Source organism: Silurus aristotelis (genome assembly GCF_946808225.1).
Source record: "Silurus aristotelis genome assembly, chromosome: 19".
Classification (NCBI taxonomy): Eukaryota; Metazoa; Chordata; class Actinopteri; order Siluriformes; family Siluridae; genus Silurus; species Silurus aristotelis.
In genome coordinates this window covers 9,578,728-9,606,579 of record NC_139592.1, presented here as the reverse complement: position 1 = coordinate 9,606,579, position 27,852 = coordinate 9,578,728, and the positions used below count along the sequence as shown (strand labels likewise).

Genomic DNA, 27,852 nt, shown 5'->3' with positions numbered 1-27,852 from the left:
CCTGTTCTCTTCCTAAAAATGTTTAACTGAGTTTGAATGCATGAACTGCATTAAGTTAACCTTACAATCTGTAACAAAGTTATGTGATATAAAATAGATTCATGAGCAATCAATGGGAATTTCCAGCCACTGTTACTTAAGGTTTACTGTAAGTAAAACTTGAGCACTTCAAATAAAAACAAGACCAAAAAAGGACCAATTTTTAGATTTTTTTGTAATTTATTTTATATATATATATATATATATATCAGACTCAATAACTTAGTGTAGAGGTCCATGATTCATCAAACAGCTTCAGACAGTAACATTAGGGAAAAAAACCAGTTGTGCATACTCCATCATTTCTAAATTAAGAACTATTTTCAATAAAGGTTTTTTAGACAGGAGCACAATTAAAGGGAAACCTTGTCGAACATTAGTGTATATACTAAATATAGCAGTTCTGTAAATGTCAGAAAAAACAAAACAAAAAAAACTAAAAGGTAGAATAAGCTGCATTTACAGTGTAGATAAAGGCAGACAGGAACCATGAGGGGGAACTGATAATGCTACTAAACCAGGGCTGAATCAGAAATTGCTATGGTAATTGCTGATGTATTTTAGTCACACTGACAATGTGTGTAATGTAGATTCAGGAAAGTACACATTATGTTCTGATTTCTCACATACCCTTTCTCTTGGGCCCAACTCAGTCCCTTTGCCAGCTGCACGATGTAGTCAAATTGAAAATATAGCAAAATGCACATGGGATTATTACTATTTCCCTCAAAGACAAAACATTGGTTCATGCCCTTGTATGGTCTTCCATATAAATCCCTAGGGCCAGTGGATGATAAAATAAAATGGACCAAACTTCTCAAAAAGTAAAGGGGAATTCCTTAATCATTCTCTAAATAGCCCTGCTGTTCTCTGTCATTTAAACATACAGTGTTCAGTTATAACCTACAGCACAAAATCACTGGCATCCTCACTGCTGCTTGCAATTTTCTTTTGATTTAGAGTCTTTTTTCTCTTTGGACTTTGCACGTACTGGCTTGTCATTCTGCCGTTTGGTGGGTGCAACGAATGCCGGCTCCTCGCTTGACTCTGTCTGCGACGTAGGATGCATTTGAAGGGTTTCTGTAAACACAATATGATTGGTTTACTAGGAAAATGTTTAAGAAATATAGCAACGGTAGATGAGAACGACGAAAGCATTACCAGGTCCTGAGCGCACAATCTCGTTCCGTTGAAACGTTGGATCCAGTTCCTCGGCGATATTCCGGAACGGATTCTGCTGCCTATACAGACAAAGACAGATCGTTTAGCATCATTACTGGATTATGCAGTTCAGTTGGAAGTGATGAGAAAAATTGCGACTTACTCTGTCAAAGTGACCGGATCTGGGGGTCTGTGTTCAGGAGAACACTCATTACCAGGAGACACAAGCCCCTCGGAGTTGCGTCTCTCCCTTGGCATCTGACAATAAGAAGATATTATATTCTTTGAGTTCTCATCTAATCCTTAAAATAGAACTCATTAAGTACTCATTAACAGAGTATGGCAAATTATTTGCATGCATTTTCATCTCTAATTGTGTGTTTATTCAAAAACCTTAAAATCCCACCAAGTTTTATTTCTTCTAAATATACTCTAAATTTCTTTGGAGGTGTGAATTAGGCAATGTTGGACTATAAAATGTAAATGTGAAACTCCGAATGTGAAACATTCAGGCATAATACCTGCGCATGCAGCCACAGTTGGCATGGTGAGTTTCAGGTTTAGCAAAATTGCATAGCGTGTAGAAGATCAGTTTGTTTTGGCGCCATGCTGAATTTTGTCTCTGAGGAAAATCCCACATAGGAAGAACATCTGAGATATCTGGTTTCCTCTATCCTCCCAAAAACATGCTGATATGTGGATTGGCTACTCGTAAGTTGCCGCTCGTGTGCTTGTAAGACTGTTCAAAATATCTGTGCATTTGCATGTAGTAGCCGGAAGAGAAACTGCTGTCCAAACCAGTGTTGCTATTTATGGGTTTCCAGATAAATACCACCAGACCAACACCAAGAATAACATCTGGCTAATTTAAAAGCTATTTTAATGTACTGGCAGAAGATAAGAGAGATGTGGAATGTTGAAAGTGTTGACTAGTAATTATACATTGTCTTTGGTATCACCAAGTATTTTGTACTTTCAGACAAAAATCCCCAAATGTAAAATCTAAACACACAATGCAGACTACATGTTGTATACATAATACTGCACATAAATCAGCTTGCAAGTTATATCAAAACGTTAAGTCATGTTTATACTTTAAAACCAACTTTTATTCATAAAGAAGAGCCTTTAGCATATGAATATGATGGATGAATCTTGAACTTAATGTACAAAAATGGGTGGAATAAAGTAAAAGCAAAGGTGGTTATAAGAGTTTAAAGCATTTTGAAGCATTAAAGTCTCGGACTGCCCTTAGGGTGGAAACCAATGTAATAATGTAAGCTTTTATTAAATAGATCATCAAGGCTAAGCTGAAACATCTTCACTGCAGGGGTACTCCAGGACAACTGGGAACCAGTCGAGTACTTTTAATAGAGATGACTAAACTTCCTGCATTGAGTATTAGGATTTCACTTCCTATTCTCACGTTTAATGTCAAAATATCGCTACAGTTACCTTTTATTAATAAATGTTTAAATAAGGATGAGGGACTATTATTTTATTCTAATATAAAAATGAAGAACAATAAAAAAAAAATTGATATGCAATTTCATAAATGTTGTGAATTCCGCATACACTAAATGTTCGGGCCAATGTAAGAAGTTTTACCTGTCCATCATAAACATCTCTGTTGTCATACACCGGACTCATATCTCTGTACTCTTCCAGCTCTCGTGACCTTAGCGTAGACTTTATCTCTTGCTTCTGCATAAAGTGAGCAATCTCCTGTAAGAGCAAAAAAAAAAAAGAATTAAAATTCCAATGAGTAACTATTCACAAGTGGTGTCATGAGTGTTTTGAACATGTGTACCTCATCCTGAGCAACCTGTGCTACTGTGAAATCTCCTTGTGGGTAAGATATGCAGGGGGAAGTTGCAAGATCCTGAGGATAAAACAGAAATAAAAAATGTCGATTAAAAATGATGATAGAAATCGCAATGACCCGTATAAACTGAAGCAAAAAAATTATATGAAATGAGGATGTGATTCACACTAGAGCTGATACTTTCCAGTGAAGTGAAGATACTATAAGAGAAACTGTAGTAAATTAATAGATGCAAAGTTTAACTAAGCTGTATAATGTCCTGGTTATTGCTAACTAAATATTACAAGTATTTAAATAAACTGAATTTATTCTGTAATTTTAAACAGTTGGTAATTAAGTGAATTAATATTGGGTTATGTGAATTTTAATGAAACCCTGTGTTATTAGCATATATACAAGCAGAGAGGTTTTTTGTTTTTTTTTAACTATTCATTGTTTTAAGAAATTTTTTTTTAATCGTTTAGATTGCTATAGCAAGTGCCTTCACAGGGTCTTGCATGTTTGTATTTAGAGCATTTGGCCGACACCCTTATAGACAGCAACTTATTAGACAATTATTTATACTGAACTGAGTTGCGTGCTGGAATTTAAACGTTTTATTCAAGCAACATCTGAAACACTGATCTACCACTCCCCTGTGTGGGTTTCCTCTGGGTTCTCTAGTTTCCACCAACATCACAATTCTCTGTAAATCTTTAAGTTTTTTAATTGACATTTTCCCTTTGGCCATTTGACTACTTGTTACTAGTGGCATTGCTTCATATGAACCTAAAAAAGTATTCTGTGCAACTTTCACACCTTTGCATCTGTACACACTGCTTCCAAGCTTATCATACTTTCATGTGAATACCACTGTACTCTATCAAATGCTATCATACTCGTCATTTTATGATCTCTGGTTAACCTTAATAACATCATATACACTATCTGCACTACATTCTGAAAATTCAAGACAGACATTTGCTGTCTTCACTACCTCTGCTCTGAAGTTCTAATAAACACAATACTGAACATCAGCTTTGGCTTTTAAAAAAAAAAAAAAAAAGAAAAAAAAAAAAAAAAGGGGCATTCTGTTAGGAACCTCAGTAAACTGGGACAAAAATCACTTGCTATAGGGACATGTTAAAGGAAAGCAAGCCCATATATTGTGCAAACTGAAATGGTGAGATTTTTTTTTACTCTTCTGAGCAACTCCTCTTCCTCTTCCTGTAGCTTGCGGGCGAGTTCTTCATCCTGCAGTACCTGCCTGAGTTCACCCAAATCCAAAGGGGGCCTGTTCTTGCTTTGCCCTGTGTGGGAAAGAGATAAGTCAGAGAGAGAAAGAATGGGTGAAAAGGTGTAATACTGAGACCTAGATGTTTTTACAGCCCACCACCTGCAGCATTTCAGCTTACGACACACACACACACACACACACACACACACACACACACACACACACACACACACACACACACACACACACACACACACACACACACACACACACACACACACACACACACACACACTTTCTCAGAGTTGGAGAGGGGGGGATTCTGCATGATGTCATACCAAAATTAAAAATGAGGTAGGAGGCATGTCGTTTCTCACTCCCACAGGTCCAATCATGACCTTAAATTAAAGATCACACAAAGTCCCCGTTTGCAAGTAAACATGAGTGTATAAAGCCTATTACCAAGAATTGTACAAAACCAAACAAAACAAAAAGTCTAAAGTAGAGAACAGACACATAAGGTGGAATTTATAACAAAAAGAAAGATGCCATTGAAAGTACTAGAAAGAACAAAGCAAAACAAGTCACCTTTTACCTAGAAAATAAATTCAATCAAAGATCAATGACAAGAGATTCCCAAACCATTTAGGGGGCAAAGAGACTGGGTAGATCTTGAAGATGATTAAGAGAAATGATTGGGTAAAGAGAGATCATCTCAGACCTCAGGCAGGCAGTATTTGGTTACCTGGTCCAGGAGAACTTCCTCTGAAAGATGCACTGAGGCTGCGCCTGGGTTGCCTCGGTGCTCGAGTCTCCTCCCTTCTTCTCTCATATTCCCTGTCCATCTCTTCTTCTTCTTCAGTACTTGACCTGTCACCCTGATTACCCTGCCAATGTTCACCCCTTGCATGTCTGCTGCTCTGTAATTCACGATACTGTCTGCTCTCTCTCCCCTCCTGCCGCCATTCCTTCCTCACAGAGTGTGCTTTTGGCCTGTGTTCTGTTTGAACCCTGCAGCTGCCTCCCTCAAAGCTTCCTCTCTCTCTAAACCTTCCAGAATATTCCTCATCCTCCCTCGTCGCCTGCGATAAGGAGGTCCTCAATCCTTTAGCCTCATATCTGCAAGCTCTGTTTATTTCACCCCATGATGTTCTTTGGTCACCCGAAACATTGCCTTGATAGGGTCGGACAGTGCAATTCCTAGGATTTCTCTTTCCAACATGATTTTCCTCAAATGCTCTTTGACCGTCAGAATAAAAGTTATTGCCTTCCTGAAAGCGTACGCGTCTTTGCCGGTCCCCTGATTTACAGTCGCTACTACTGTAACGTCTCACTGGCCTGCTTGCCGATCTCATGCTTCTGCTGTCCTTGTAGTCCGAGTGCCTGTACCTTTCCATCCGGCTCACTTGGTCTCCTGGCCACATTCGGGTGTTTCCCTCTCTCATACTGCTGTGGCGGGACAGTCTTGTCCCTTGCACGCCATGGCACTCGGATGACTGCTGGCGCCGGCTCAGGATTCTCTCCAGTTCATAGACAGGTTCAAAAAGTTCATCTTCAGAACTGCAACTGAGATAACCCTGCTCATTCAAGTCATTTTTTATGAGCTGGACAACGTCAGTCCATCCTCCCTGAAGATTCCCGGTTGTGCTGCTCTGGCTGGCAAAGCTACTGCGGCTTTGCACAGATCGTCTCCTGAGAGGCTGCTCACGCACAGACTGACGTCTTTGCTCAAAACTGTTTGTGGAATCCCTATTTAAAGGCCTCCTGTGTTCACAGTGTTCGGCCTCATAGTTTGAGGTGGAAGAAGAGGGAGAGCGCACCCAGCTATGCCGGGCCGACTCTTCCTCTTCCCTGAAGAGGGGCTGCCTAGACTGAAGGGTGTTTGGGGAGCCGATGGTGATGCCGTTCACTTTTGTTGAGCAAAACATGCAAACACAGGGTAGGAGAGTGAGTGTGGAGGTGGTTAGTGGTTAAGCATGTAAAGCATGTTAAGTGCATAAAAAAATTGTTAATTATTTAAATAAACTTGCATACTTCACAAAAAAAAAAAAAAGTTTTTAACTTTTTTTTTTTTTTTGGAACGACAGTAACTGAACTGTGTTACAGTAGAAAGCAGAAGAGAAATATTAAGATGTTTCAGTTTAAAGTTTGCAGAAAAAAAACATCTGCAGAAAGAATTTTCAATGTCTTTTATATATGGTTATAAATAAAGCACACAGACATTACCTCAAGACCCTGGAACGTCAATGCTGTTCTTTTCTATTCATTTTGCTTTTTTTTTTTTTAATGATATCACAATAAAAAAATTTGATTCCCAATAAAGTAATAAAGAAATTATTATACCATTTTTGGTAACATCAAGTGTGGTCCTTATAAAAAAATGATAAAAAGATGACACATAAGCACAACATTGGCTTACTTCTCAAATTCACTGAGTAGTTTTTGAATTAAAATATGATATTTTTAACTCTTGAAATATGGAAGTGTTTCAACCAATTTAAATAAACGGAAAGTGAAAGACTGAAGTGGTGCAATAGTCACGTTTCATTACAACATTTATTCTTCAACATCATTCAACGATGAACACGTTTCTAACACCAGGCTAGTGATTCAATGCACTTACAGTAAATAGAGTTTAAATAATTAGACTGGTTTATTCTGTAAATGCTGCTGCTCTTGAAGCGGAGGACGTCTGATTGGAAGTGAGACAGTCTAGAATGGAGGAGGGGTCACCTGTAAAAGACCTCAGAAACTCCAGCATTGTGTGGGCTCAGTTCATTGACTATAAAGGACAACATGAGTCGCTACTCATGATCAGCTTATTAAGTCTGTAGAAAAGCCACATCAAAGTCCCTGTGGTCCATTATGTAATATATTGAAGGCTGCCATGTCCCACAGACCTTTTAGAATGGTGTCAACAAATGAATGATACAGTTTTATCAAAGGCAGTACAGCAAAAACAAAGGAAATACAACGCTAGCAGTTATACCTCTGCCATCTGTCCTATGACAGCTGTTCCTCTGTCTGATGTATAGGTCTTCCTCTTCCTGTATTCGTTTTGCTATTTCCTGTAAAGAAAATAAAGAGGTTGGGGCACAAATATAAATTTCTGAACTAACCAAATGCACACTAGTCAACTAAACTGATAATATACATGAACTGTATAAGAATCTAAAGAAGTGTTTAGTTTTGTCTCCTCATACTGTGTTTAGCCTTTTTCTTATGCTATAGTAAGACATTAACGATAACGATTGTGGTTTTCGTCTACTGTATAAAAAAAAGAAAAAGAAAAAAAAAAGAAAATGTGAAAAAGAGACACACGGCACACCCACAGACACACATGAAATAAGAACAGCCTACACGGCGCATATAACGCAATGGAATTTCCACGCTTAATCATGAAGGGTCGAAGCCTATGCGGGTTTCAAGCCCACCAGAAAGCTTCCACAAGCACACTAGTGTACTGAACAGCAGGTCATGTAACACCACAACAAGCAGGGTGGTATATACGGGGGCGTTGATGTGAGACACAAAAAATGAACGGGTAGGACTTCCCCTTCGAATTTCCATCAGACTTTTACATTTACAGTCAAGATTTCTGTAACAAAACAAAAAAAAATTGTTAATTCCCTGAAATGCAAATTAATCAGTTTTGCAATGAAGGTGCTATTATGTGTGTACACACACACCTACTATCTCTCTAGAGACATAAGTGTAGAGAAAAAACTTACCACAAAGTTTGCCCACAAACATTTCTAGATAATAATAACAACAACCAGAAACTATTTGGAAACATCCCATATTTATAATGATCAGTCAGACCAGGTAACCTCATGTGTGGCATCAGCAGGTCCATGTTCAGGCCATCACTGCATATGGCAGACATTACCTTGTATTTATACATAGTGTTTCATGCAATTAAAAGCACAGAAGAATTTGAATTTCTGCTTTTCTAAGACTGCAATAGATTTTCTTCATAATTTGTACACGAGAAAGATACCATGTACAACTTGCCCACAAGATGTCAGTGAAGTATTAGGTAAAGAGTTTAACAGAGACTAAATAATAGATAATAAAAAATAAATAGCCATGAATGAGAAATCCCTAAAATAACAAAATGTGTTACTGACCCAAGTGGAATATTCATGAAACTCCATTACCATGGTTATAAAATAATATTTGGATTAGCAATACTAGTAAAAATAATAAAAGTGAAATGCAATATATTTTGTGCTGGTTTAAATGCCAAGAGAACACAATTCCCAGCCAATAGCCACAAGACAGCTCTACAATAAAACATGACAGATACCTTCTTGGGAGGGTGAAGGTTAAAACATATTTCTATCAACAAACATGAACCCAGCCACCCTATATTGAATATGCTTTCAATGATAAACCACTACTTCTTACCTAAAAAACAGTCTCCTCACTGGTGTAGCAATTTCAATCAATTTAAATCTTAAACTCTTAATTCTTGAATCACGATGATTAGAAGATTTGAATGACTTTTTTATGACAAGAGCACTTAGATTCGACCGTAATGCAAATTGCAGGTTTATATTCATGTAACATCCTAATATGTTATCTCTATAATAACAGCTCATGGTGGGACATGTACACAGTTGAGATCTAATCGTTTGTTTAATTATTAACAAAAAAAAAAATGTGAAATTGTTTATCTGAGTAAGACATAGGAAATGTATTTAACATATATGCATCTACTGTGACCATGATACTGAAGATGACTGTATGACTATTTGAAGTATCAAGCTATTTCTTTCATCTTTTCGCTATGGAAAAACCTTTTTTTTTGTTTTAAAATGTTCCACAACATTAAATCTAGCCATATAGAGATAAAGGGCATAACATATTTTGTAATAAATTCTGACAAAAACAATGATGAGAACTGGCAAACTTGTGACTTACTGTTATAGAAAATAAATCAGGTTCTAGGTAGTAACTGTGACCTACCATGGTCAGGCTGTAAAAGAGCTTCTTTGCTGATTACATTACTATATCAACACACACCCTGGTGTGTTTTACTCCTCACCCAGAGTTTAGATAAATATTCATTAAAAAGCCTACATGTTTCAAAAGACACTTTTCAGGAAACTGAAAAACTGCCACAGGGTGCCATATGTATTTTGGAAAGTTTTCCCATTCTTCTCTCAAAACAGACACACTTGATGGAATTCTATGTGGTAATCACACTTTACAGTAAATGTGCTATGTCCATTTTAAATAAAAAAAGAACAGTACTATTCCTTTAAGACATGCAGGTGGTATCGGAATAAGAACTGTGTGGCATGCAAGTGGGCACAAATGAATTTTGCTGCTGTTCTCTGAACAGTGCCAGGAAGCTCGCCTTGTTGAATAAAGCATATTTTTGGGCTGACACAATGGAAAACGGGAGAAGAAAAATGCTGTGAGCTGTACAAGCCTTTCCTTATACTGAAATCTAATAGAGGAGCAGTTTTCATTCCAGTATGTGTTTCAATGTGCTTATATATCATTATCAAAGTACTTGCTAAGACGACATGACAAACAGAGACAGACTTGAAGCCTTTAATATCCCACTGGAGCGTTATTTCACTGTGGTGAACAGACACAGAGTAAATAATAAAGGGATAGCTTTTCATTCCAGGTTTACCAGTTGAAACAGGAGCTTTAATTAACAGCACAGCAGGATTTGAACATTTATAATTAACGCATCAAAATGACTCAACCCACCATATGCTGGCCTATCAGGAACAATAATATGCAATAAACCATCCTCAGTAAGCAACCGAGAAGCAAACAGCTGGAAACCTCTTCTTCAAGTTGTGTTCAAGGAGTTAAATACAAACCTTCTGCGATAGTGGAATTTCGAATCATACTAGTCAGCACAAGACAGAGGTCAACCAGATAAAAATGTATAACTGCCATGTAATTAAATCCCATTTCAAATATAAACCACAAAATCTCAGAAACTCCTGTGGTTCGGTGTCAAAGAGGTCGATATGTTTACTGTTTACTAACCATACTAATTCAGCTTTTCCACAGCTTTTTCACCAAGGGTAAATTCAATTCCCCAACTGGCATACACCCAGATCTCCACAGTTACCACCACAGACTGTCTCTGGCTTGGAAAGACATTTATCCAGACACTTTGAATTAAAGAAGAAACCTATTTTTCTTTTGCAGTTCCTGGACTACAAGCAAAGGTCTTAATAAACACAAGCATAAAATGTGAGTACAATGCATTTAGGCCATTTTGAAGACAAGGTGAGAAAGGTTCAATTGAGACAGTTTGGACGTGTGCAGAGGAAGGACATGGGGTATATTGCAAGAAGAATGCTGAAGCAGGAGTAAAAGAGGAAGGCCAATGAGAAGATTCATAAATGTAGTGAGCGAAGACTCTTTCCACATTTTGTTACAGCCTTTTTCACAAATTGATTAAATGTATTATTTTCCTCGAAATTCTACAAACATTACCATAAAATACCGATGTGAAAGAAGTTTGTTTGAAATCTTTGCAAATTTATAAAAATACAAAAATCACGTACATACGTATTCACAGCCTTTGCGCAATACATTTACACCTTTGGCACAGATTACATTGCTGCATTCTTGACTAGTCTCCCAGTTCCTTCTGCTGAAAAACATCCCCACAGCATGATGCTGCCACCACCATGATTCTCTGTAGGGATGGTATTGGCCAGGTGATGAGCGGTGCCTGGTTTCCTTCAGACATGATGCTTGGCATTCAGGCCAAAGAGTTCAATCTTTGTTTCTCATGGTTTAAGACTCCTTCAGGTGGGCTTTCATGTGCCTTTTTTGAGAAGTGGCTTCCATCTGGCCACTCTACCATACACGCCTGATTGGTGAAGTGCTGCAGAGATGCTTGTTGTTCTGGAAGGTTCTGCTCTCCCAACAAAGAAAGGCTGGAACTCTTTCAAAGTGACCATTGGGTTCTTGGTCACCTCCCTGAATTAGGCCCTTCTCGCCTGATCGCTGTTTGGTTCTCCGCTGCTGGTGGTTCCAAACTTCTGGAGGACACTGGGCCCATTAGGACCATTCTGTATTTGCCCCGATACAATACTATCTTGGAGGTCTACAGACAATTCCTTGGACCATGGCTTGGTTTGTGCTCAGACATGCACTGTTAACTGTTAGACCTTATACAGACAGGTGTGTTTTTCCAAATCATGTCCAATCAACTGAATTTACCACAGGTGGACTACAATCAAGTTGTAGAAACATCTCAAGGATGATCAGTAGACACAGGATGCACCTGAGCTCAATTTTTAGTGTCATGGCAAAGGCTTTGAATGTACATATGATTTATTTTCGGTTTATTATATATATATATATATATATATATATATATATATATATATATATATATATATATATATATATATATATATATATATACATATATATACACATTTGCAAAGATTTTAAACAAACTTCTTTCAAGTTGTCAATACGGGGTATTGTTTGTATTATTTTAAGAAAAATAACTAATTTAATCCATTTTGGAATAAGGATGTACCATGAAATGTGAAAAAATGAAGCGCTGTAAATACTTTCCAGGTGCACTGTAGAGGACAGGGTGGTATAGAAACGGATGATCCCCTGAGCCTCCCCTTAACGGGAGCAGCCGAAAGTAGAAGATAAAATGTGAGTATTTATGTTTCAGTTGTGGTAGTTAATAATTAATACGTTTGATCGAATTCATTTCAGTGTTGTGCACATTACATGACTTGAATCTTAGAATTTCTGACCTACTCACATTACAAGACTTAAAATGATAAATTAAGAGGTTGCACTCTAGAATAAGTGCTTGCAATCAATGCTTTCACATACTACACAACATTGCAGCTTGAAATACAGAAGATCCCCAAATCCTGCTTTGTCATGAAACTAAAAATATATACAAGGGTGTGGGGAACCCCTGGATTAATCAGAGATGGAGATATTGGCTGTAGAATTGTGTAATGTGTGCCTAGTGTAAATGAAATGCTTCATTAAAACGGCCTAGGAAATAAGAAAAACAAACCACAGACAAGAAAGTGTAGGTTTTGCCATACCTCATCTTTTTCTTCTCTCCTTCTCTCTTCCTCAGCAGCACGCTGAATTTCCTCTTGAATCCTATGGGCGTATTCAGAGTCTTGATCTTCCCTGAACAGCAAAGAATTTCAATAAGAAATTTTCATTCACACTTTTTTTTATTCGTTTGCTAACTGTGCTTAATAATCCATCACTCTGCATTATACATATTCAACTAGTGTCTTTATGATTTTAAAAATCTTAAATAAATGATCATTAAAGTGATAAAAATATCTAGTATTTGCATATTTTTATATATTAATTTTAATATCAATACTTCCACGACAATAGCATTAATGTGGACCAAATATATTCCGTATAAGGTCAAGGGACCTCAGAATCCTGAAAACATAAAAATCCACTAAATCTAACAGAAAAGACTGTGAATACATTTCCAACATTTAACACAAACATCTTGCAGATCAAATGTGTATAGGACATATAGCATTTTATCATGGTTATAAAATTATTTATTATAAAGGATAAAAAGGTATATAAAAGGTTCATCCTATCAGTTATGAACATTGTTCCAGTTCAGAAACATTTACGAACTTATCCTCACTTCAGTTGCTGCTTATATTAGTTGTTTATTTTTCTCTGACCTTCAGGCACTACCATAGATATGCTGGCCTAAATGAAGTCATAAAGGTAAGGTTTATTTCCTTCTTGGTTTTAATGGTAATTCTATTTACTTTCGTTTTCCCAGCACCATCACTGATTTTCTTGGGAGACATTTTTCACGATTTAAAGTAAAATAAAAATATAACACTAAAAAAGTTGTTTTTGCTGCACTGAACAACGAGAGCGGCCGAGCGACACGAGATGAACTAAGCGACTGATGCTACCCTCGGAAAACGGGGAACCGGCAGCATGGGTTAGCTCGTGCCTTAGAAGGTCGCTCGTATCTTCGTATATTAGTTGCTTGTACAATAAGGTTTTACTGTATCAGGACACAAATCTTGACACGTACATGCGCATTCAGAACTTCCATTCCAAACTTGCAAACAAAAACATTGTCATTAAATTACTTTAAAATCTCCCATTCTCTTCAAAAGCATGTCAATATTACATGGGAGGTGAAAACGCATTAAATGACCCAACTTTAATTAAGTGAGGAAATGATGTGTCTGCGTTTCTGTGCGCGTGTCCACTCACAGTTGACGAGTTGCTTGCTCGTGAAGCATCTGTGCTCTTTCTTGCTCTTCATTTTGCAGCCTTTTGGCTACTCTGATGTCCTTCTGAACCAATTGATTCCTCTGTATATTGGAACTGTAATACTGTTCAACTGGAACACACAGAGGAATCACTTTATTATTAACTACTAAATGTCAATAAGAAACTATGCAAGCATAGCAACAGCCTACAATCTGATCATTTAGTCTCCGCATAACCATGATTAGTTTCTACTTGAATACTTCTTATATGTTACAATTATTATTATATAAGACAGTATCTCACAAAAGTAAGTGCACCCCTCACATTTCAGCAACCATTTCAGTATTTCTTCTCAAGGACAAAACTACAGAAATTAAATTTGGATATATTTTAGAGTAGTCATGTGCAGCTTGTATAGCAGTACAGATTTCTGTCCTCTGAAAAGAACTCAACATGCAGCCATCATTGTAAAAATAGCTGGCAACAAAAGTAAGTACACCCTAAGTGATAACAGCTGTACGCCGTTTAATCGTGCTGTGCGTCAGATGCAGAAGCTGGCTTCAAACGACAAACACATAAGTGATGCAACACTGATTTAGAGGTTTGCAAAAGCGGAAGGTCCACATGCTACACACTGCAACAAGTTGGTTTGCATAGCCTAATCCCAAAATGAAGCCTCTTCTAAAGCTGTCTTACAAGAAAGCCCACATACAGTTTGCTAAAGACAAACTGTCCAAGAGCATGAATTACTGGAACAATGTCCTGTGATCTGATGAGACTAAGATAAAATTGTTTGGCTCAGATGGTGTCCAGCATGTGTGGCAACACCCTGGTGAGGAGAACCAGGAAAATGTTGTCTTGTGTACAGTTAAGCATGGTGGTGGTAGCATCATAGTCTGGGGATGAATGAGTGCTGCTTGGGGAGATGTCCATTGTGAAAAACGCTATAGAAATAAACTTTACAAGCTGCATAATTACTTCTCTATAATGGAATTGAACATTTTATATAAGTATATCTAATTTCCATTCTATAGTATTGTCCTTTGAGAACATATAAAAAAAATAGTTGATGAAATGTAAGGGGTGTACTCACTTTTGTGAGTTACTGTACTTTTGTTTTGTCCAGTTTGGTCTTGACAATTTTTACCCATTTTCCTTTTAGATTCCTTAAAAATATTTTCTTTAACACTTTTTTTTTTTTTTACTACTCAGTCAGTAATAAACCAACAGCGAGGCCAAGCATTTGCATTTTTTTTAAGCTTCCAATACACCAAACCTAACAATTAAAAACTGTAAATATACTATGTGTGCGCCACCATCCCAAATAGTATATTCCTCTATTAAGTTATTCCATACAATTATGCAAAACATAATAAAAACACAATTTAATAAAGATTTTTAGGAGATGTCTCTGAGCAGAGACTTAGTAAACACTTAGATCTAATGAGCAGCACAAAAAGAATCCATATTTAGTCATTGCAGAATCATGGAAACTGCCTAGACATTGATTTTGAACTGATTGCTAACCTTGAAATGCTTAGATAGTGAAAGAACTGAAATCTTTAAAACAGCTCTACCACGTACTACTAAGTTAGCAATATAGTGGTTAACTTCCATGGTGCGAAGACAGCACAGTTATATACAGTAACTGTTATAGATCCTTGGAAGCTAAATTCAACTTATTGGGACACCAGAATTATCCAGACATATGTGATTATTCCCACAAACTGTAACCACAAAGTTGAAGGCACACAATTGTGTAGGATGTCTTTGGTTGCAGTAACATCATATTTTCCCCTCACTTGAACTAGGAGACCAGAACTTGTTACAGTATGACAAGTCCAGCTCCATATAAATATGGTTTTCATAAGAAAATCTTAAGTGGTCTGCTACATAGCTCTGACCTTAACCCTACTGAATACATTTGGGATGAATTGGAATGCTGTCTGCACTACAGATCGACCGATATGGGTTTTTCTCTGGCTGATGCGGATATTTAGAAATCAGGGCAGCTGATGGCTGATATATGATGCTGATTTTTTTTTTTTGGTGTTTCGTTTTTTTCCCCCCTTCCTGTCATAAAATCTAATTCTTAATTAATAAAATATGATACAGAAAATTTGCTTAAATTAAAACATTTTGAACAACACAAGAGTCTCCAGTCAGTGCACTTGTTACCAAGTATTTGTACCCGTGCCTACCAGTAGCCTAAACTACAGCTGGTTGGTCTAGACTACACCCCAGGCCCCCCTCACTCCACATTAGAATGGTATGTTAAAAAAGCACACACGACTCTTATGTATCTCATGGTTTCCAAATGCCTTACGCTTAAAAAGGCTTTAAAAGCAAGATCAGTGTGTGAGCAGCATCTTGGCAATAATTACATGCCTTACACATCAACCATCTATTTTTTTAATTAAATATTTTGTTACAATATTAAAATTTATTCAAAAGCTTGGGGGGAAAAAAATCATTCCACATGGATATAAAAATAACTAAATAAGGTGTGATGATGTATCCTGGCTTTGTATCTCGAAAATTGATATTTTGTTATTGTATTTTTTTTTATTAGTGATGGAATTGTTATTGGATTGTCAAAGCTACAAATAGAGGATGTGAAGTAAACAGGGAGAGTGTGTGAGAATTGCTGAGGAAAAGCTGAGTCACAAGCCTTACTTTCCTGCTCCTGTAAGTTATGTGCCAAAGCTCCATCCTCCAGCACTGAGAAATACTGGGACACTGTAGGAACACAAACACACATCTCATTGCAACAACATCCCACAAAAAAGCAAGTAAAAAAAACAAAAAAAACAAACAAACAATAGTTGTGGTTTAACAGATGTTTCATGCCAGCTCACATCTGTTTCTCAGATTGAAGTGTCACCTGGTCTGTCCTGCAGCCATGCACATCGACGAGAGGCAATAATAATTTAACCTGGACTTTTTTACCCTTATGATATGAACCATGTGATTGTTTTAAAAGACATCCATATTGAAAACTAGTACACAGAAACTTGCATAAAAGCTCATGTTGTCATCTAGAAATAAGTGAAAATGCTTTGTACAGTCAAATCTTGTTTGATAAAATGCTGTGGTATGTGTGATAGGTGTATGTGATACACTTTCATATTAAAATGAAGTATAAAGTATTAATTTGCATATGTATATATCTATGATGATAAATTCTTAATGGTGCCAATTCTGAGATAATGTGGATATCAGTATTTTTAAAAACACTACATGGATAAAAGTTTGTGCATGCAATGTTTAAAAACCATATACGAATCCTACAGTCAGGTGTCCCCAAACTCCCATCCATATAATGTATATCGATGTCATAATAATTGTAAACTTTTTGTTGATAGAAACTTTGAGCCAAAGTGCTCACTACTACTTCTACCAAGTAAGAAAAGATTCACCCTGCTCCTTCTAAAGAATACAGCAGTCTGAGATTTGTCCATCACCGAAAACATTATTTTTAAAACCAAAATCATTTTTAGGACATAGTCAATTTAGCCACCCATTAAACTCAACACTTCTTTTTTCCATGTTGCGAAACATTCAGGGCAAACTGCATAAAATTACAATGGAATAATACAATGGGCACAAACTACTGGCAAGAAATTCGTCTCCCTTAATGTTATTAACCACATTAATTAATTAACGTTAATTAACATTAACTGCCTAAAAAAAGCTAACAAAAGTGCAGCCAGGATGGAATCTCTGGCAAAGACAAAATTATATACATCCAGTACACTTAGGTAACAATTAGCACCCATTACCTGGACCCCTCTTTCTGTCTCACTTTGCACAACTCACTTTAACACTGGCGTGGCACAGCACAATGTCAGCACATGGACACTTTAGTGACAATCATACTGGGGACACTTGTTACTGTTTTACTGCTTACTGCCATAAGCATGTTCTGTATATACATCTTTTCTCTCATATATGTGTCATGTTTATCTTTATATATTCTTATGTTTTATATAGTTTTTATAATATATTAATCTGCCTTCTTTTTCTTAGTTTTTTTTTTTTTTTTTTCTCCTCATCCTATTCCCTCATGCCGGACCGTCGTAAAAAGCATTTCACTGCATGTTGTACCCTGTATGCGTGTGTATGTGACAAATAAAATTTGATATGACACTTTCAATTTAGGCTACTCTATCTATCTATCTATCTATCTATCTATCTATCTATCTATCTATCTATCTATCTATCTATCTATCTATCTATCTATCTATCTATCTATCTATCTATCTATCTATCTATCTATCATATATACACATACAGTGAAACCTCGATACTCACGACCTTGACACTCTTGACCTCAATAGTTTGCGACTTTTTATTTGGACCCGGACTAAGAGTAACTCGTAAAGAATCTGATATTTATCGAGAAGCCGCAAGTGGCTCGAAAGTTCGGAGTAACGTTTCAAAACATAGTTTGTACTAATGAATTGCATAAAATATTGAGAAACTATTTTATTATTGTATTGTACACACACACACACACACACACACACACACACACACACACACACACACCCTGTAAGAAATTTCCCCGCTGTGGGACGAAAAAAGGTATATCTTATCGTATCTTATTGATTTAAAGTAGTAAATAAAACAATTATGAAGTAATTTACATTTTTTTTTTGCGTTTACAGTACAGTACATGCACAATACCACTTAAAAAGGGAACCATCAAAAGGAGAGTCAAAACCTCTCCTTTTGATGGTTAGTGGCGAGGGGTCATAGAACGTAACCCCCGCGAGTATCAAGGTTGCACTCACATATACATATTATACACACATTTACACATATACATACATACATACATACATACAGTGGAACCCGGTTATGTCGATGTCCTAGGGGGTTGCCAAAAAGCATCGAGGTAACCGATGATCGAGATAAACGAAAATAAAAATGGCGGCAGTATATTAACGTGCTTGAAATTTCTTTATGTACATGTGCGTTAATAAATGAGAATGTGCATGCACGTGTTTTTTTTTTTTTTTACACAACAGCGTTGCCGCGATTTGTTTGATGAAGGCATGCTATAAAAATACATACAGTACATGTTTATCTGTCAGGAATCCACCTGCCACGCCCCCTTCAGCGCCCCCTTCAGCGTGTCAGGTGTTTTCTCGGCCGCTTTCTCTGAAGCTCCCGGCTTTAATCGCGCGCATATGGTGCTCGTTTAGCATCATCACCAGCTCCTATTTAAACTTCCACACTCTCACTGTCCGTTATTGGTGGTATATGTTGGTTCACGGCGGTCGTTGTTATCACTCATGCGTTTCCCGGTACGTGTCTTCCCACCGGCACTGTCTCACCGGCTGCTCTTTTCTTTCAAAAGCCGCGCCGCGCCCCTACTAACACTACGAACACTAGCACTAACTAACAGCAGAGATTCACCAGTATACAATACAACACCTGTAGCAGCTGTAAGGTTTGATTTTTCCGCCACTTCCGCGAGTTCTTCTGCGGCTGCACCGAGATAACCGACGTTAAATGGCAAATTTTTCCCCCCTTGTGCTCGAGATATCAGATATCATATATATATATATATATATATATATATACACACACACACACACACACACACACACACACACACACACACACACCACACACACACACACACACACACATTTTTAACCCTTTTTTTTTTTTATATTTTATAGTTACATTTTGTTCTCCTAATAATTATTTTTTTTTCAATTTTTATATTCTATTCTATTTACATTGAAAGTTCTAACAAGAATTTCACCAAATTTTGTACTTTGTATGTGATGAATACAATTTGATTTGATTTATACAAAACTCTTCTACTTTAGAGTTTCCAGATGCTTTTAGATGAAATAAATGAACTCTCCCATGTTAAACCAATTTATATTTTTATACAAACCATGTTATAATTGACTGATGCCAAGGTAAATAGAAAGACAGAGAGACAGACAGACAGATCACTTTTTTTCATCCCATGGGGAAAATTCACATACATCTTCTGAAGAAGGAATAAAGGTCAGGTTTCAAAAACTGCATCAGATATTCAGCTTGTATAGTTAGCAATTTACCATATTAACATCATGTCCTGGCTAATAACAGGACCTGCAGCACACTAGTGTCACATACTGCAATGATACTTCAAAAAAATATTATTCTACGTGGATTATTTTTAGAAATGACAAGCTCACTCTAATGTAATAATAATCACAACCATGTAAAGGATTTAAAACTGAGAAATGTATAACTGAAACATACACTCTGCTTGCTCTGTTGTGATGCAAGCTGTGAAATGACCTGGTGGACCTTTTGTGTCCAAATGCAATATCTGTACCCAGATCTATTCTCGGATACAGACTTATAAACAGTTGCTAATCCTGCCTGTGAGCCAGCTGCAAATTAAACTCACAAACTTCCTACTCTGCCCTTCTAAAATCAGACAGTTATAAAAACGCTGTGATTTAGCACATGGTGCAAAACACACACACCCTGTAATCGAGAGAGCGGCTAAAGCCTCAGTCTTAAATAAAAGTGGGTGCTCTAGTGCTGACAGTCTGTAACTGGACAGCTGCAATTTCTAGCATTTTGGTTCTGCACGTTGGATTTACAATAACGAAGCGTTTAGCAGGTTTTAGTGCAATAAGTAGAATAAACTCATGCACACAAGCGTTAATCATTTGAATTAGACATTTAGCAGTCATTTGCTCGCTGTGGGTCTTACACAACTATATTAGAAAAGCAAATTAAATATTAGATTAGAATATTAACTTTTACATACATTTATATAATTAGGTTTACATTAACTCCAACACTGAAGGAGGTGGACAAAATGCAATTCTTAATTTATAGATCAGACTTCAGATAAATACACAGCCTTCAAACTACATCCCTCAACACTGCTCTTTATTCTGCTTATGACATGCTACGGAGACAAATCTGCTGGACCGTAGCCTCTGACCTGTGCAGAAATCCTATCTTAAGTTCAAAGGTTTGGGGCCCAGATGTCTAATCCAGTGTCCCAATGTGCCTAATTTGTCTGTACACCACCCTAGCACAAACAGAAATCTTAATGTTTACAGACCTGTCATACAAGATAAATGTGCCCTAGACCTGAACCCATCCGCTACACAAGGCTTCACCCTATATATGCTTATACACAACTCCTGCCACTGAATCTCCGTGCAAATGAGTGAAAGTTTCCAGATGTTTCCATTTCTGTAGGAGATTGAAATGAGGCAGCTGAGGGAAGTTAAGGATCCTCTTTAAAGCCCAGGATTTCAATCTCAGTTTCAAAAACAGCTTGCACTTGTGCTCATTATTTCACATATAATAACTTCACTTTAGATTTTAGAAATAAAGTTCCTTTACAAAATTTAATGACTATATAGTATATTATCCTATTTTACACAGATGCAGATTGGTTCAATTCTGATTCCTCCCTTCATATAATCTCAGAGTATTTCCTGGCCACCATTGCCTCTAGCATGCTAATTAGGTAACAAATTGATTGATTTAAACTTTTTATCCAAATTTTTTTTTAAAGCTGCTTCTACATAAAAACATTGTTCATGCCAGCTGATTTATTATACAGCTAAAAACATAATAAACTAAAAAAACATTCATCATTTGAGAGGGAATGATGGTAAATCGAAAACCTTGCATTAGTACTTATTATCGCTAGAGGTTGAATGATTAATCGGTGTTGGCGATTAATTGCCACCGATACTTGATTGCTGGAATTATCGTCAAAAATCCATACTGCTGTCATTACAACAGCGGCCTCTAGAGGCGAATCACTAGTGCCACGTGCTGTTTTATATTAATTATTTATAATTTATTGATTATCTAATTATATTTATTAACTGATATATTCATATTTATTTCCTTTGGCACGTTTTCGTGATTCAGTAATTTATTTTTATTTTTGTAGTTTGTTTTTTATCCTGTATCCATTTGAAAAGGTAACAGGTTATGATTAATCAGTTATCTGCAAGTACGATCCAACCTAGCTATCTGTAGAATCCACTATTGTTCGACCTCTAATTATTACATATGCAAATTCCCCCTACATTAACATTCACCACCTTCTCCTGGTGAACTAATGCTACATGGACGGTATGTGCATATTCAACCGTTAAATCTTTACGATTGAAATTTAAAACAAGTCCAAAACTTTGAAATAATGACATGACATTCAGCTCTCTTCTGATATTCTTTAAATATAAGAACATTACCACAAGAACAGATTTGACATGAATATTGTCGGAACCTAATTTCTTTTCCCACCAAGATGATCACAAATGTCATCAAATGATGTGAGCAGTTGTAGAGCTATTAGTGTGACACTTGCACTCATGTTGGTTACTAAATGGCACAGCAAAAACAAGCTTAAGGTCAAAAATTTAATTTGAAAATGCTGTCATTCAAAGTAAACTGTCTGACAATTCAGACAAAACTTACAGATGTTTTGATTTACAGAAGGACTCGTTATAGAATTGAATGAACAGAAATAGCTTTGATTTGATCATATTTCTTATGTTAAATGAAATGAAATTTGAATTAACGACTTAACATTTTGAAAGTATTTCCTGGACTTTGCGGGAAAATGTTTTTAAAAAAAAAAAAAATCATTAAGTCAGCTAAACACACCTGCTCTGGCTTGCTCATGCTTTTTGCTGACTTTGCCTTGAACCACTTCATTAGTCATCAGCACTGCTTAGGTTCTGTTCTTTTGTTTTCAGAAAAGAATGAACACTTTGCTGTTAAAGTTCTCAAAAACACAATTAGATCACTAGCAGTTAGACAAAACCAAGCTGTGATTCAGGGTCCACTTCAGACATTTTGCCAACAGCTCCAAGACTACAGCAGGATTTATCTGATTAGTACAATGGGGAAAATGCCATGTGAACATGTCCATTAGACACCACAAAATACAGTCAGCTTTGTTTGGATTATACTTGTAAGTTAAACACATATGCTGATAGAATACATTTAACTGGTAAGCGAAGATCACAGGAAGATTGCAGAAGAGCTGACAAGCACATAAATACCTCCCAAATATCAACAGCACGTCATGTGATTCTATGTAGCTGTGCATCAAATTTTCCCAAATGTGTGTGCAACATGCTCGAACTGGTTTAAACATTTCTCTTTAATCTCTCACTGAGGATACAGTCGGCTGTTGGTTGAATGGATTTTAGAAAACAAATTCCAAAATCAGCAATAAGTCGATGTAAAAACTGTGACTGAATTGAGCAGAATAAAGTACAGTATAAAAACTAGAACGCTATCATGCCTGTACGTGCAATAAGTGAGCCAAATACTTTCTGGCTTAAACATGAGGCTTCCTGATATCTCCTGAGATGATATCAGGAGAGGGCTATGGATGCAATGTCAACATTTCTTAGGGAATTCAATTTTCAAAAGCCTGTATTAATACTGTATTAATTAGCTGACCACACTCAGCACACTTGACCTAAACAACCCCAATAAACACAATCCTGCTTACTGATTTACTCCTGTTAATGGAACATAAGCCTCCTTAGCTGGACCAGCAAGCTGCCTTTTCTCGTGCTTAGATTAGCTCCAATCTGTTCAGCCTGCAGGATCAGCTCATTTTTGAAACTGTTGCTACAGGTATAAGCAGTGCATGGTGTCGATTGCTAGGAACACAGGGTGTGGCTCGCTAGTGGGTTAACTAGTTTTTACAGGAGCGCAGCCCATTACACATTAATCACATTACTTTGAGACGAGTCAGACCTTTTGTACACTCCAGCATTCTGAACACAGGAATATACATGATAAAACAAGCGTCAAGAAAGTCTTGACATGTACGTGACTCTGGATGACAGCGTATGCCAAATAAATGAATGCAAAAGTGAAAGAATTCTATTTTTTACAAAGTCATAAACGATGTGCAAAGGAATGCAAACATACAAACCTTTCTGAAAGGTAAAAGAACCAGTTGGTGTGGTTCTAGTAAGGTGACTACTACTCTATAAGATGTTTAAACATACAGCAGCCCTATTCGGACATGATTCACTGATTATTTGTACCAGTATCCATTACAGTGACAGTCACAATTTTCCATCTTTTTTAACCCCCTTCCACTGATAAAATGAAAGATGAGGAAGAAATGTCTAGTCGTAAGATACTTATAATTATATATTACTATAAGTCAATTGCAAACGTTATATAGTTATTAGATTCCTGTAAAGTGAATACAAATACAAATGGTTAACAGTGTAAACAATTAAAAATGGAATTGAACAGTACAGTACTGTCTGAACAGCCACCTCTGTGACTTCAGGCAATTTCTTCCTTTTGTGCTAAAAATGTTATTATTATTATTATTATTTATAGAAACTAAAGCTTTAAAGTGTCTTTATATTCAGTAATCCTATTCATACACCATTGTCTGTCTAAAGCCAGATGCTGCCAAATAAAAATGTGATCATAAACAATATTCATGTTTAATTCATATTCAAACCAACAATGTACATAGAATCAGATATGACTACACGTGATTATAAAATAAAGTCTAAATAATACTTAAACTAATAATTCTATCTGGCTATAATAGTTTTGAAATGTATTTATTTATTCCAGCCACTAAGAGTATTTTTGCCCTGATGAGGTTAATGCCAAAATTTGTTTAGGCCTAAAATTTGCATGGGGAGTTTTCAGTCCTTTCAGCCTCTGTAAAAATTTGGGAATCGCATTTTAACTAATTTCTCCCACACCCTAAAAAACAGACAGCTCAATTGTTTTATCCTGAAACCTAAACAGTGCCAATAGTTCCAAGAGGCTGACTTGATTAGAAAGAGAAAACACATACAGAGGTGAAAGTGATAGAGCTTCTGTTTGAAACTAAATCTCTGTTTCTGACTCCTCCACCTCCTCCACTTTGGTTAGGCCCAGCATGAGAATATAAATATATTTTTCTGGCCATAGGCATCTGTGCAGATTGAGGATAAGGGTGAGTGAGAAGGCAGAGGTCAGGGGTCTGAAAGAAGAGACCTGTTTTTTCTCCAAGGCTAAAAATCCCCAGCCACGTCATTCAATATCAGGACAGCGGTCAGACCAAAACTAATGATACGAGATAAACCCACAGTGGAAACTATACTGAGAGAAAGAAAAGCATTCAAAGTGTGTAAAACATTTGTATGTGTGTACATGTACATACTAATGTGAAAATACATTTATAGGAAACCATATTTATGCACTGTGGCCTAATGAGGACTTCATTTCCCAGTCTGTGATTGTTTAACTAAAAATGAAACCCCACACAATAAGTGCATTGTTTGTAGAAGGGGAGTGGAAGGGGAAAATCATCCCACATTACTTTCCCAGGGAAATATTTTTGGTTTAACATAATTTACTACACTGGTTGACATGCAGAGAAAAACATACAATGCATAAACATTGAACTTATACACTTAAGGGGAAGACTGGACTTGGCAAGCTTTCGTTCAAACAGCATTAACATGACTGCACCTGGAATGTCTATCAGATTCCTCACTCTTATCTCTTTACTGCTGTTACTGCAGCTTTACTGTTATGACTGCCGAGTAAAATATCTAGAAGGTAAATCACCATGTGCAGTAGAAAAGTAACTTTGCTGTATGCTGAGCCTTTTTGGTGACAGAGGGTGAGGGGTGGGGGGTGATAAACCAGGCACGCCATTAACCTTACCTTCTTGAACTCTCGGCAGGTTAGACTGATCCACCTCCAGCTCCGCCATGACTCTTCATGGCCACAGCAACACGGCCTGCCTGAAGCCTAGATATGTGGCGAAGGGCTCTCACTGGAAAAGCGCTCCACAGAAACAAACTATGAAGAAGAATAGACAAACATTTCACACAAGTGTCATTATCAATCTAATTTAATCAAATCAATAGTTAATAAAAGTGTGGAATTTATTGCATTATGTTTCAACAATGCCTGGGAATCTGAAAAGGGGAGAATAAACTCATACAGATTAAACCCAAACCAAGTGCAAATGTCTGCCTCCATTATGAATTGTGAGCAGGGAAAAAAGAAAAGTGGACTATTTTTACAACTTATCTACAGAAAATAGGAGGAAATGTGGGTGTATCCTACACCAACCCAACAATCCAAAACATAAGCTGATGCAGCACAAAGAAAAAAAATATGCTTAAATAATGATGTTTTGTCTCAACCAGAGATAAAGACCAAGACAAAGCATTCATATCTTTTCAACTTTCAGAACACATTTTTAGGTTAAAGTGCAAATGTCACACAAGCACAGATATAATCAGTATATAATGTGTTCAAGGACACACACTGTCCATAAAAACGACAATACAACAAGCAAAAACAAAAACACACAAACCAACAATCATTTGAGTGTTCCTAATAAAATGGGCAGTAAGTGAATATGCATTTTTTCCCTTTTTTTATGTCTTGTTATGTGTTAATAAAACTTATTATAAAACTTAAAATTATGCCTTACACGTGTGTGTGTGTGTGTGTGTATATATATATATACACACACACACACACACACACACACACACACACACACACACACCTCAATAATAGCACAGAATATCTAAAATTTTATACCAAATGTATATTTTTCCAGCCAAATAAAGTAAAAAGCAAGTCTTTGTGAGAATAACATGTGCTCTATAAAACACAAGAGTGTAAAACAAGCAGAACAGCCTGTGTGTAGATAAAAATAATAAAATAAATGAGCTTTTACGGAAACACACAGTGGTAAATACTGTATTCCCTTAAAGGAAAAAAAAAAACCGCCTTTCCTGTTTCCTTTAACATGTAGTAAATTATGAAGCAGCTCTTTATTATTTTGTTATTATTTTGCTCGACGGGACTTTCTGAGCCACATCACATAGGGAATTTCCGGGTAAACAGAAGATAAAACGCCTCACCTGGAGCGACTGCTGTGTTTGAAGCGCCGAGCTGTTGAGAGACGCGTCCTAGTTGTTGAAGATCTGATGGAAGGTAAGTTGGAGAAAGTGACACCATCAAAGTTGTGTACCTTCACGTCTCAATGTGCTCTGTGTTTGGATGTGTAAAGTGTATATGCGGTACAGTTTGAATCACTGCTCCTCTCCACTCGCCTGGATGAAGATCCTTCCCTGTTTGTGGCACTGAAACCCAGCCGAGCTGTCTCTGCCGGATGGAAAGCCAGCGAGGACAAACTTCAGCCGTATCACTGCTCTACCTATACATATACACACACACACTCTCACACACACACACACACACTCTCACACACACACACATACACACACTCTCACACACACACACACACACACACACACACACACACACACACACACACACACACGCACGCACACACGCATAAGATATATGTAATCCCATAATATATTGCAATAAGTATATTTTGCAATATATTATTTGTAGTTAGAAAATTTTTTACCTGTTTTACTGCTACACACACACACACACACACACACACACACACACACACACACACACACACACACACACACACATATACAAGCATGAGATATATGCAATCCCATAATATATTGCAATAAGTTTATTTTGCAATATATTATTTGTAGTTAGAAAAAAATGTACCTGTATTACTGCTACACACACACACACACACACACACACACACACACCATAAGATCTATGAAATCCCATAAGATATTTCAATAAATAGATATTTTGTAGTATAATATTTTTGTGTCATTTTCTTTTTTTGGAATTTTCCCACAGGAATATTCTGGAAACATTTGCATCAGGTTCTTAAAGTTAGCTGAATGGTCTCCTTTTCCCAGCGCATGGGTTTGCATGGTTTCTGAAGCATTTTTGGAATATTTATTCCTTTATTCCATTCATTGTTAAAAGTTATGTTTTTTTGTTGTTGTTGTTGTTCGGGTTAGGGTTTGTGTGTGTTTGTGTGTTGACACTATTCTGTGAAAATTTTAGAGACCGCTCGAGCTATAGATTATTTAAGTAATCGAGTATTCTACGATCAATTAATCAAGTAATCGGATAAGAAGTACTTTTTCTTAATTTAAGAGCAATACTATATATACAGGAGAACATAAGACATTTCTCTTAAAATTAACCAGTTTCCTTTTTTTTTTTAAATTACCATTTTTATTGCTAAATTTGCTATTTGTGAAAACTAAACCCATTTTGTTGCCATGTTACATCAAAATACAAATACAAATACACACACACACACACACACACACACACACACACACACACACACACATATATGACTAAAAACGCATATTGTGCGTCTTGTGTACGCACAATATGGAAACAAAGAATGCAGCAGTAACTCGCAGCGGCCACTCTGGACCCAAAATGGTGC

At 36.7% G+C, this 27,852-nt stretch overlaps 1 protein-coding gene and 2 long non-coding RNA genes across 6 annotated transcripts; 1 reads left to right on the top strand and 2 right to left on the bottom strand.

The window, feature by feature from the left end:
- Positions 1-203: 203 nt before the first annotated feature.
- Positions 204-26,628, bottom strand: ccdc187 (coiled-coil domain containing 187). 4 transcript variants are annotated; one of them, XM_083569851.1, is made up of 13 exons: positions 26,420-26,628; positions 25,200-25,337; positions 16,167-16,229; positions 13,491-13,620; positions 12,317-12,407; positions 7,231-7,309; positions 4,987-6,150; positions 4,205-4,314; positions 3,011-3,082; positions 2,809-2,925; positions 1,364-1,458; positions 1,201-1,280; positions 204-1,119 (listed from the first exon to the last, which is right to left on the bottom strand). In XM_083569851.1, the coding sequence occupies exons 2-13, from the start codon at positions 25,246-25,248 to the stop codon at positions 968-970; spliced, it is 2,202 nt and encodes a 733-aa protein (XP_083425977.1). In that variant the 5' UTR covers positions 25,249-25,337; positions 26,420-26,628; the 3' UTR covers positions 204-967. The 4 variants fall into 4 exon arrangements, with proteins under 4 accessions (XP_083425977.1, XP_083425979.1, XP_083425980.1 ...); XM_083569853.1 differs by lacking the exon at positions 2,809-2,925; XM_083569854.1 differs by lacking the exon at positions 4,987-6,150.
- Positions 4,316-4,980, bottom strand: LOC310741746. The gene is made up of 2 exons (XR_014538050.1): positions 4,507-4,980; positions 4,316-4,414 (listed from the first exon to the last, which is right to left on the bottom strand). It is a non-coding gene; the product is annotated as an uncharacterized lncRNA (long non-coding RNA).
- LOC310741744 lies at positions 26,418-26,692 on the top strand. The gene is made up of 2 exons (XR_014538048.1): positions 26,418-26,492; positions 26,622-26,692. It is a non-coding gene; the product is annotated as an uncharacterized lncRNA (long non-coding RNA).
- The last annotated feature ends 1,160 nt before the right edge of the window (positions 26,693-27,852 follow it).

Bases quoted from the DNA above. Each gene is read 5' to 3' on its own strand.
- ccdc187 (XM_083569851.1), bottom strand. From the start codon at position 25,248: ATGGCGGAGCTGGAGGTGGATCAGTCTAACCTGCCGAGAGTTCAAGAA. The intron at 13,621-16,166 runs GTAAGGCTTGTG...TGTGTGTTCCAG, and splicing joins TAACTTACAGGAGCAGGAAA to TTGAACAGTATTACAGTTCC. The intron at 6,151-7,230 runs GTATAACTGCTA...GCTCAACAAAAG, and splicing joins TCATAGGACAGATGGCAGAG to TGAACGGCATCACCATCGGC.